The sequence below is a fragment of the Physcomitrium patens genome, chromosome 8, assembly GCF_059467195.1.
Source record: "Physcomitrium patens ecotype Gransden chromosome 8, ASM5946719v1, whole genome shotgun sequence".
Classification (NCBI taxonomy): domain Eukaryota; kingdom Viridiplantae; phylum Streptophyta; class Bryopsida; order Funariales; family Funariaceae; genus Physcomitrium; species Physcomitrium patens.
In genome coordinates, this window is record NC_143417.1 from 16,571,296 (window position 1) to 16,583,515 (window position 12,220).

The 12,220-nt window shown below is 38.2% G+C and overlaps 1 protein-coding gene across 1 annotated transcript; it reads left to right on the forward strand.

The window, feature by feature from the left end:
* Nucleotides 1-309: 309 nt before the first annotated feature.
* LOC112285925 (magnesium transporter MRS2-1) lies at nt 310-4,814 on the forward strand. Its single transcript, XM_024527316.3, has 5 exons — nt 310-1,837; nt 2,897-3,025; nt 3,171-3,521; nt 3,684-3,731; nt 4,150-4,814. Exons 1-5 carry the CDS (start codon nt 1,184-1,186, stop codon nt 4,378-4,380), a joined length of 1,413 nt encoding a protein of 470 aa, XP_024383084.1. The 5' UTR covers nt 310-1,183; the 3' UTR covers nt 4,381-4,814.
* Nucleotides 4,815-12,220: the final 7,406 nt, after the last annotated feature.

Genomic DNA, 12,220 nt, shown 5'->3' on the forward strand with positions numbered 1-12,220 from the left:
ATGAGCGAAGAAAGAGTACCCATGATCGACATTGAATTCCTTCACCGTGCAACGAATGCAAAATCCACCCTCCGTCCCGGTCCCAATCATTCATCCCAATTTATCATCTATCCATGAACACCCACCCACCCTTGCAATGTCAAAGGGAGGAGGGGGGGGTCATCGATAGAATCCTAAGGGAATCCAGAGGGGAGATATGTTTTTGTATATTTCTAAAAGGACGGGGGGGGGGTCGGAGGTCGGTCGGTCGGTCACGTCGTCGGGTCCCTATGGCCACAGGGGGTACAGCAGCAGCAGCAGCACTTGGCTAGGCTTGGCTTGGCATAGGAACTGCGTGTGTCCCTGGTCCTCGTCCTCCGTCTCCTCGTACTCCGCCCTTCCCTCTCTCGGACCTCGTATTCACTCGGCTCTTGCCTCGGTGCTCTCCTCGGAAACAACCAAGTCGTGGAGCTCTTGTGTTGAACCTTGGGCCTTGCGCGTGCATTCAATTAGGGTTGCATCGGTGCTGTTGGTTTGCGTCGCAGGGGGTTTGGGTTTTGGTGGAGAATGGGAGGCAGCGGATTTGGGGAAGAGTGCGGTGGGATTCAAGGCGAGGGGCGAAATCACGCAGCGGAAATCTGCATGGCGATCGGAGCGTTGGCGCGGTGGTGCGGCCATGGCTCCTGCCGATGGTGATTTTCGACCGTCGTGTCGAGGCGTAGCTCCCGGTTGCAGAAATCGTGTAGCTTTATCGATGAATTGTGGCTCTTGTGCAAAGCGTAATTTGGACACTAAGGATGTGGAGAGGCGGAAGGTGTTGCTGAAGTCGATCCCTTAGGGTGTGAGGTATCTTCGGAATTGTGCATTGGGACTGTGGTGACGAGAGGCGGCGGAGGAGAGAGGCGCGGCGGGAGCTCGTGCAGTTCTTGGGCTGTGATTTTAGTCTTGCGTGAGAATCGGGGGTGAATATTCGTTCTTTAGATTTTGTGGTTGCTCAAGATCCGGTGTGCTCGGTGCTGAAATTTAAGGGAGGATTCGTTGCGGTGTTGGGTTTTGGTAGAGTCATCCGCCGCAGTTCTTTCGAGGCAGTTGAATCTGGGAGGGATGTTGAGGTTGCGGAGTGGAGCGTAGAGGTTGCTCTGTCTTTCAATGAACTTGGCTTAGGGTGTTCGATTGCGGGAGATAATTTTTACTAAATATCAGAATGGCAGATCTCAAAACTAGGCTGTTGCCGCCCCGGCCGCCAGGTGCAGCTGGCCCGTCGGAGTCCATTTCTAAGAAGTCGGATATGTTAAAGCGGTCGCTGTTCCAAGGCATGGAAGGGGCACCGGTGAAGAAGCGCGGCCATGGAGTGCGGTCCTGGATCCGAATTGATCCTTCAGGAAATACTCAAATTTTAGAAGTAGACAAGGCCTCGCTAATGCGACGCTGTGATCTTCCTGCACGAGACTTGCGTCTTCTCGATCCGCTTTTTGTGTACCCGAGTACAATCCTTGGGCGTGAGCGTGCCATCGTGGTCAACTTGGAACAGATTCGATGCATCATCACTGCTGACGAAGTGCTTCTGCTTAATTCTATTGATAATTACGTGCTACAGTATGTGAACGAGCTGCAGAGACGGCTGTTAATGAAGAAACAGTCTGATATTGCCAGCTTCAAGTGGAGGCCTTCCCCTGCTGATTCCTCGGTCGCTGGGAATGGCAACGACTTTGAGTCGCAGCTCATGAGTCTCGATGAGCGGAAACATACGCTGCATGACGGGGATATGTTTAGTGGCTCTTCCGCTGATGATCTACCCTTCGAATTTCGGGCGCTTGAAGTCGGTCTTGAGGCTGCCTGCACGTATTTGGATACGCAGGTGCGCTAGACCTCCTCGATCACCCACAATGTCTGCATTTCGAGGCCTACGTCTCCAGCAACATCAATTAGCCTCCATCATAGTTGACTTCAGTTTGCTGTGTCTCAATATTCAGTTTATCTTGACAATCTTGTTTGAAATGCGGCTCAAGCATACACGTAACGCACCTGGTGTATTCCATGCATGTGTGTATTGTGGTTGCGCTACCAATCTAATTCTACAGGTTGTAGTTCAATATCAGTCCTGTGTAGTTCGTTGGGAAGACTCACTAACTTTTCCACTTGGAATGGATCCTATTTTATACCTGCAGCTGTATTTGGTTTACCTGGATTGATTAGCCTGCGAGTGATGGTAGGAATTCTTCTGTTAATAGCTGCCGACATAGCTAGAACTTGGCCAATGAGGGAGGCTGTTATTCTCGTTCCTTTTTCAATTCACTAAACTTCAATGTTAGTTTTAAATTTACATCAACTTTTTACCCTTTTTTTCCGGAGATGAAGGCAGTAATCACAAATTAATCTCAATATCATGATACTGCAGAATCTGGAGTCCACTTGTACTGCGCAATGCAATTCGTTCTCGCCACCTGCTTCAAATTGATGTGGGGCATTCTTGTAGTTGTTGGAGTGTTCTCCTCATGACAGTTCCCTGATATATTTGTTGAACATTTTCAGTTATGCCAGTAGTACTGGTGCACTAGCATTCTTAGTCACCTTGGTACTTGTTTAGTCTTAATATTTGTTAGATTTTGTCTGATCACGTACATGAGAGTTCTTTCAGTGATCTACGGTGAAACTTTGTCGAATCCTTTTGTGTCCGCACAAACACTTTCAAACCCATTCTCTGTGCAAGTTACATAGTTCGCAACCACTATTGTGTTTAGATTTTTTCTTGTATCAGTGGGTCAGTAACGGTCGACATTTAGGTACTAACCGGCTCAACTATTTCTATAAGCTGTGTAACCGCTTCAATTCTAGCGACTTTTGGCTCTGTATTTCGAAGTTTACTGTATTATCTAACTCACATTTGCTAACTTGTATTCCATTCATATGAATGCAGGCCGCAGATTTGGAGGAAGAGGTCTATCCAGTTCTTGACGAATTAACTACCAGGATCAGCACACTTAATCTTGAGCATGTTCGTCGGTTAAAGAGTCGTCTTGTAGCTCTAACAAGACGTGTACAAAAGGTAAGTCTTGATAGTTTCTATTTCAAGTGTCAGTATTAGCATTTGTCAAGCTGTGGATGTTGCGATGTGCAGAAGCAGCTTTCGCGTATCAAATTGGACATTTACAAGCGCGGATTATTCCTGAATTACCTGCATGCATGTCCAGGTGCGAGATGAAATCGAACAACTAATGGATGATGACAGCGATATGGCAGAGATGTATTTAACGGAGAAGAAGGAGCAGCAGGCCGACTTTTCTTTTTTTGATCAAAAATCTGGATCTCATTTGAGCAATATTGGACCAGGGTGTTCAATGTCGGCTCCTGTTTCTCCTGTTGGTTCACCAGTTGGATCGACACATCAGTCCTACATGGACAGACGACTAGAGAAGAGCTTTAGTCAAAAGTCGAGGCAGGATAGTATGACTAGTTCAAGAACAACTGAAGTGGAGGAGCTGGAGATGCTTTTGGAAGCATACTTTGTTGTCATAGATGGAACTCTTAACAAGTTAACTTCGGTAACTATCTTTCCTTTCTATGTTATTAGCGTCTCTCTCATTAACTTCTGATTAGACTGTTGGTGGACTTTCAGCATTCTTTTATTGTAATCAGAGCTTAGAGAGAGCTTCTATTTAGATCACAAACATATAGAATGACGTTTACGAGTTGCATACATGCAGTTGAAGGAGTACATAGATGACACGGAGGACTTTATTAACATACAGCTGGTAAGTTCACTTCGCGTACAAGAGGGTTGATAGTTTCAGTTGAGATTTGACCAACTTTAATTTCAAGGGACGTGATTTCTACTTTACTAGATCCTTTGCTTTGAGTTATTAAGACAGGAATATGGTACGAACTTAAATTAGTTTTACTAGCTTTTTCTGTCGTTTTTCTGTACAGTTTAGTTGGTTCAATGAGCCAAGCGAGATGAATTTAACAAATGCGAAGCTTTTGATACTAATTTATCTTGTCATCTATGTCTTATTGATAGTTCTCAGCTAGATCAAATCAGAATCAGTTGTCTGATGTAGCATATTCTGTCCAATCTCCATCTTACAATCGACTTCGTATAGGTTCTGGACGTAGAACATACATGTTACTCATCATCGCTAATTTTGTGGGCGATGGGAAATATTTGAACAGGACAATGTGCGGAATCAGCTGATTCAATTTGAGCTTTTGCTTACAACGGCAACATTTGTCTTGGCCATCTACAGTGTGGTGGCAGGCGTGTTTGGAATGAATATTCCAATGGCTTTGTTTGACGAGCCTGAGGCCTTCAAGTGGGTTTTAATTATTTCTGGGCTTGGTGGCGCCCTAGTTTTCATAGCATTTTTATGGTTCTTCAAGCAAAAACGCTTGATGCCGTTGTAGCCATAGTATTTTTGTCTCGTGTATTATTAGTGAAAATGTTGAAGTATCTAATTTCTGGAGATACCCGATTCAGATCTAACTTGTGTAAAGCTACTCTTGAATCTTTTTGTAGAGTAATGCTCCTCACTATACGCTGCAAACTACTTAAACTAGCGCGTTGCAGCGTCATAGAGGTGAAGCATTTGCGCATTTCATGTTTCTTTGTAAACATTAAACTCATTTGCCAAGAAAACATGCGCAGGTTGAGGAAAGGTCCCTCCTAATTTTAAGAGGCACAATGTCACAGAAAATAGGTCTTTATTTGTAAGACGGGTTTGCTGGACTCTCGTAATAGAGGGTGGAGCTATTCTTTGTCAATGGTAGAGAATGAAAGCTCGGATACGATTTTGTAAGTAATTTCACTCTATAATTTACTTTGCTAGTGATTATACTTATGTTAAATGTCCCGAGCATGGCATCTTAGCTGGGACTTCTACTGGAGGCGTAATTCTAAAGTGTATTGTGGTAACACTGATTGGAAGTTCAGGACGTCTTCAGCTACTCCTCTTTTTATGACCGTGTGTTGTGGACAAGGTTTTGGTGCTTCTTTAGCATGTACCCAGCAGGAAGGATCATGCTATGCGAGCTGCTGTGATTGCGTATTTCCTGCTCATACCTGTTTATCTGCCTGCTATGTTTGGAGTTATTTCACTGTTGCTTGTCGATCGTCATTCTAGAGATCTCACCTAAAAACTGCAGTTTGATGTTTGAGCAGAGCTATCCCTACACCATTGTCGGCGTTTGATTGGTGCAGCATGTGAGTGTTGAAAAGGGTACAGCTTGACATGATTGTAGTGAAACTTAACCTTACCTTTCGAGAGCCTCTTAGCAAGACCATCTTTTATTTCATACTTTTTACTCATGGTTCACATACTAAACCCAAAACCTTAAGGCTCGATTTGCCTAGTTTTCTGGATTTTCATGTAATTTTGATTATTGTATTATAATCCTCATCGACTAAACACCTCATAATAAAATATCATATAAATAGAATTAATTTAAGTAATGAAGAAATACATAAAATCACATAGACAGAGATTTAATATCAATTTTGAAAAATGGATAAATAAATAAATTAATACATACTTGTACATTATGAAAATGCATTAAAAAATGGAATAAATTCCACTTCAGAATTTAGTTTTGTGAAACATATCTAAAATTTATGATGTCTGGCAGATAATATACACATGTATATATTTAGTAGCTTCCAATTTAACTATCTTTTGACACATGAGTTTATTTTTACTCCTTGATTGGTAAAAAATGTATAATTATTTCTTTTATTTTTATGATACTTTTGGTACTTTATAATAAGCTAAATTTTATTCCTGATGATTATTATTTAGATGATGGCCTGATGGGAGTAGCCCTCATTATCAAAAGGAAAAAGGAAAATTCTATTTTATTAGAGTTCTTATTATATCTATATATATATATATATATATATATATGTCATTAAAAAATAAAAAGATCAAAGGAGTAGGAAGAAGAATAGAGACGAGAAGAGAAGAAGGAGAAAGAAGTAATAGGAGAAGAAGAAAAGAAGGACAAAAGAAAAAAAGAAAAATATATAAAGAAATGAAAGATGATCGAAAAGGCGAAAGCTGCCCTTGAATGGCGGCAACTTCTTCATGGAGAGGGGTCTAGGGGTCTAGGCCACCCCGGATCCCCCCTCCAGTTTTTGATTTTTTCTTTCAAAGTACTCTGGGCCCAAACGGCAACAGAATCCCTCTTGGAAGTTTTTTTTCTACATCAATGTGAGTATTTGGAGCGGTGCTGAGGGGAGGACGTCGTCGTCCACTGATCGGCAGCTGGGTATTTGAGGAGCCACATCTTGTGTTCTTGTGTGTTTTTAAACTAGGGGTTCTACCGATCGGGGTTCTTTTTTCTTTGAATTGCGTTCTCTGGATTGTTTTGTTGAATGTGCGAGGGAGTTGCGGCTAAAGACTTTCTCCCGCTCTTGTGTGGTTGTGAGTGGCTCGGTGGGCCGAGCATTGTGCAGCGCCAAAGGCCATTGGTCTTGCACAAAAGGATCTGAAAGTCTGCTTTTGGCGGTGCTGGTGCGAGTTTGGAGGAACATCAACGTGCATTGGGCTTCCATTTTGGTGTCCTTGAGGCGGACGTAAATGGCCCGGTTTGAGTTATGTGAGCTTTATTTTTTCTTTATCCGGCTACCATTTTGGTTGCAGTATTGCCACTCACTAGTACTGGCTCTAACGGCAATTGATTGCGTTATCAATGAGAGCTTCACAATTACTAGGGTGCTGCTGAAGTGCGGTTGATCAGTTGCGCAAGAGGGCTTGACAGCACTAGGAAGCTGCTATCAATGATGTCCGACAAATCATGGGTTCCATTGGTGAGACCCCTTGCTATCAATTGTTGTTAGTCGGATCCTTTGACAAGCAGTAATCTTGAGTTGTTTTGTTTCTCTGTTGGTTGCATTAAGGTGGACGTGAGAATTCTACCTCTTGTTTTTTGTTATTGCAGTGGCATGCCACAACTCACGTAATCTTCTTCTCTGTTGGATACGAATGGCACTTGTTGTTTCTTGCCATTTTCTGGTTCTACTTTTTTGCATAGTTGTTCTTGAATACAGCGCCGTCAAGTGGGGTAGCGACGTTGTAATGGCTCAATTTCACATTAGAAGTCGAGGGAGTCAGTTGTGAGGCTAGTTGCTGCGGTGCTCTTTAGCGCCATTTTTGTTTTTTCCTTCTAGCAATTGAAGTAAAGCTCGGAACCACATTGTGGGTGGCATTAGAATCAAACTAGGGCGGCAGCGGTCGTCAACTGCGAAGAGGATCAATATCACGGTAGGTCGGTGGTGGATCTTCTACTTTGCATCGTTTAGTGTTCTCATATGTAGGAAGGGTTGAGACTCAAAATCAGGAGATTAGAGAGGCCATCTCTGCTTGCTATATGATCGTCGAGTTGGCGGTGACAACTTGGACAGTCTGCATTCCTGCTACCTCCTTCCCTTAGTAGAAATGGAAGATTATCTCCGATTAAGCATTACACGTCCACAGTTCCAATTAGAGTTCTTGGGCAGCGATTTTGTCTGTTGGTTGCTATTTACAAGTCGCTAAATTGATCAACACGCATCTGGACTTATTCCTGCAAAGGTGATTCACGAGGTGTAGACATCCAATTCCGATTGATCAATTGAGTTAGTAGAAAACATCTGATCTTGCAGCATTAGGCTGAATGCCTAAGAAGGTAGTTAATCTGAGTTGGATAACATTGACTAGCGAGTTCTTAGCCTAGGTTGTAGAATTGTTACATGGATTTTTTCTTAGCATCAACGGAAGATTGCATGAAGGACTTATTGCATGGCGAGTTCCGCGACTTGAGGGTAGAACTCTAGGAGTGCCTCTCTAGGTTTTCCACCATTTTTGTATACTGCGGATTGAAGCAAGAACCAAGCAATTAGGCAACTTAACAATGTCAAAAAAAGAAATCAGCAGTGGCCTTATTGCGGTTTGAGAGTGGAGTGTGGGGAGCCCAGCCGAGATCAACAGTCGTTGAGGAAGAGAAAATCTTGAGGGTTACAGCAGTCTTTGCGTGGAGCGGAAAAGCAAGTTGCAGGTCGCATCACCCTCCTCTCAGTAAGAGCTTTCCGGATTAGATGATTAGTTAGACAAATGGATTAGGATTGGAATTGAATTAGGTTAATTGAATGAAAATTGAAGTGAATGAATAATTAAATTGGATGAAATTTAAGTAGATATTCTCATATTTAGATGAATTATTATATTTGGATCAATATTCATTCAAGGATGAATTTTTGTTGATGGATGAATATTAATTCAAAATAAATTATAAATAATAAACAAATAGATAAATATAAAATAAAATATACAAATTAAATAATTAAATTAAGAATTAAGAGAAATAGTTCCTTGAGGCATGTATGTTGTGAATAGATTACTATTGTAAGTGTGAATTAATTGTAGAGGTTTTTGTTTAATAATCTGGGTGTTTAAAAATGATTTAAGAATGAGTTGATTGGGATTTAATTAATAACTATAACTTCTAAAATTCCACATAGTCAATTCACTTATTGTGAATTAGAATAAACTTCCAATTAATACAGGTTTATTTTAGTTCACAATGTGAATGATTAAAAAATATAAACAAGGATTAAAAATATTTTTATGTATTTGTAAATTTAATAAGTTAATTAAAAATTAATTAAAAAATATAGATGTAAATTTTATAAATTATAATCTACAATGTTCTTGTATGAAAAGATTAGAATTATTAAAATTAAGAGAATAATAAATTAATCTAATTTTTTATTAAATCAATCTACCTATCATTAAAAATTGGCATATAGATTGTTGAATTCGTTTTCATTATTATAACCATTAATTACATTTGGATATATACAATCATAGTTTTAAAAAAAATGAAATTTGTACAATTATCCAGGTATCATCAATAACAATAGTTAACTATCAATAGCTATAATAAAGCATTTCTTTCCTTTGATCAACCTTGTCAAGTCTATAATTTCTTATATATTCAACTATCTTTTTTTTCAACTTACACTATAATCTTATAATTTTTTTGACATTGTGCTTAGTATTTAAGAAGAGAGAGAAGAAAATGTCTATTCTAAGGTTATTTACATTTTAAAATAAAAAACATGGTACACATGTCTTCTCCATAAGAGAGATATCTTCAATATTTTAAAGACATGAAATAAAATATAGATAGGATTGCATATATTTTAAAATATGTAATTTGCAAAGCATTGAAAAGCATACTTTGAAAAGCATTGTATAGATTTCAAATGTAATAAGAGATAAATTTATTGTGAGTAAAACAACTTCATTTGTCAATGAAATATAATAAGTTAATTGATTGAGTGTCTATTTAAATGGCATGCATATTGTTTGCAGGGTAGTATACACTAGCACTTGACAATATCAAATAATCAATATAATTATAGATCTTCTATATCACTTATAGGTTGTTTTATTGCTTAACAATTTTAACTAGCAGAGAAAGAGATGACTACTGAGATTCTTATTGCCAAAGTGCTACCAAAAAATGTAGTAACTATATAATATAAAAGAGATTCTAAAAGTTGTATAATTACTTGTAATATTTAGAATGAGTGCCAATAATTGCGTCATATCACTCTTAATAGTCGTTTGCCTATTTTTTGTCTTATAAAAACTTGAAGTATTGTTTATTATAAATTTACTTATTAATGCAATAAAGACAAGAAGATATATATATATATATATATATATATATATATATATATATTTTTTTAATGGACATTAATCCAACTAATTTACTTGTATAGAAATATTTGATCTATATGTATTGATACTAATCATAGTCCAATACTAATAAATTCCATTAAAATTATCTTTCCAACTTCAATGGTCTTACTTTGCATTTGAAATATTAAAAATAATGTATTAGCTAACTATAAGAAATATTTTGCATCCAAATTGGAAGCATGGTGGTTGTTATTTCTTGCAAATTGGACCAATATAGTGAGTGTGTTAAGGACAAGAACATGATAAAGACAAATAAAAAAGTGAGACTTCTCTCAAAGAAAGATGACAAAATAGAAATAACTTGATATATATATTAAGAAAGAAACTGGAATGGCTATTGCCAAAAGACAAGAAAAGTAGAGACCCTTGAAATTAGATTGGAAGCAAGAAAAGAGTTGACAAGAGTGAAGAAGGCTTCACTCTTTTCTCTATATATACTATCTAACTAAGGGCTACATGGCAACGTTTTATAGGACCTCCAATATGTGTTGACTTTGTAGGACACATGCCTTGACTTACAAGGCAAGTTTTTCTATATGTGGGCCACATAGTTAGTTTAGTCTTCAAGCTAACAACATGTGTGGCACATGGCCAACTTTTTGACCATGTTTTTAATCCAAAAAGTCAATTAAAGACACCTATAAAGTCAAAGCAGTGTCTATGAAGCTTCTAAGAAGCTTTCATACTAAATACTATAGAATTAATTTATTTTTATCTACTTTTACTTAGTTCTATCTATTTATATATGTAATTACTGGCTTACATGAATATGTCCATGATATTATCCCCCTTCTAAGAACGAGTTCTATGAGGAGCGATCATCATATGTTGAGGAAATCTATGATGTGATGAATTGTATTCGTTACATACTCTGATCTTTGTTCTCTTTGAAGATGATTAATAGGGCCTCTCAACCATCGGTAGTCTGTCATATCAAGGTGGAAAGACCACCAAGTTATTTGATTATTGTTGACGCCTTCATAACTTCCTTCAAATAAAATATTTGGAACACCATCAGGAGTTGTTCCTAGCTCTAATAAAATTACCAAACATCAGGAGTCCCTTCCAAGATCATGATACCAAACGCGTTGTATCTCGCCATCTATTCAAGGAAGAAGATGTCGTTCTTGAAGATCTTAATCTCGATTACATCATCTTGAAGGTTGTGACAATCATAATGTCTCGTCCGGTAGGTCAACAAACGAAGGCTCTTGAGTCGAATCCGCTCGTTGTTGGTTGTCCATTTCCTGAGTGTCACAACTACAAAGAAGCTAAAAACAAGGATTGAAAGTAGAATGTTATCTTGTCTAGATGTTGTTTCTTTTATAAAGAAGGTTTTCATCTTGATTTTGATGGATGTTGTTGATAAAAATCCTCCACCTTCTTTGTTGCATTTACAAGATTCTTTACTAGCTCCCATGTGTGTTCACTAATATCATATCAATGGCAATGGATGAGATATTTCAATTTATTTTGGCACCGCCTTGAATCTAAGTCTTCTTCTACTTCAAACTCTTCATTATTGTCCACTTCTATAAAAGGAGGTGGAGCTTGTCTTCTTCTTGGTATGTCTACTATCTTGTGTGGTTCAAAATGAGATACGTGGAATATAAGATGGATTTTCATTAACTTCGATAGATATAAACGATATGCAATTGGATTGATTTGTGCAGAAATAGAAAAATGGTCTGAGCTTTTGATAGTCCAACTTGTCACAAGGGTGAGTATTCTTGATATTGCGATGAAGTTATCATACCTTATCATCTATGTGGAATGGTGATTGTTCCTTTTGATAGACATTTGCATTGATCTTTTGTTGTTCTTGAGCTTCTTTTAACTGCACCTTCATCGTTGCATGTAGCTCTGACAAATTAATTGCCAAATCTTTCGCAGCAGGATTATCAACTTTTGAAAAGTCAAAAGTATCAAGTCATAGATGATAATCATAATTAGCAAAAAATGGTATTTTTTTACAGAAGAATGTACGGTATTATTGTAAGCAAGCTTTGCTAATGGCAAAAATATTATCTAATCATCTTGTTGGTAGTTAATGGTATATCTTAAATACTGCTCCAAAATTTCATTAATACGCTCCGTTTATCCATCAGTTTGAGGATGGAATATCGAAGATACTTTTATATCCACTTTTAGAATCTTGAAAAGACTCTGCCAAAATGGATAATGGCTGAAGAAGTCCATAAGGTCAATGACGAGGAGTTTTTGATTTCGAACAAACATCACAAGATTGTACAAAATCTTTGACTGCTTTCCATATTTGGAGCCACCAAAAGTCCCTAGATATTAATTCCAAAGTTTTATTGTACCCAAAATATCTTGTTACTAGAAAGTCATAACGAGCTTGAAGAACACGTAATCGAGCTTCACCTTCTGGAACATATAGGTGTCCCTCAAAATATAGCAGATTCTTCTTGAATTCAAACTTGAAAGTATCATGAGACTTTGAAGGATTTTTCTTAATATCACAAATAAGAGGATCAGAAGAC

Excerpts from the sequence above, each read along its gene's own strand:
- LOC112285925 (XM_024527316.3), top strand. The coding sequence starts at position 1,184 with ATGGCAGATCTCAAAACTAGGCTGTTGCCGCCCCGGCCGCCAGGTGCA. Across the intron at positions 1,838-2,896 it reads GCACGTATTTGGATACGCAG|GCCGCAGATTTGGAGGAAGA; the intron begins GTGCGCTAGACC and ends ATATGAATGCAG. Across the intron at positions 3,732-4,149 it reads ACTTTATTAACATACAGCTG|GACAATGTGCGGAATCAGCT; the intron begins GTAAGTTCACTT and ends ATATTTGAACAG.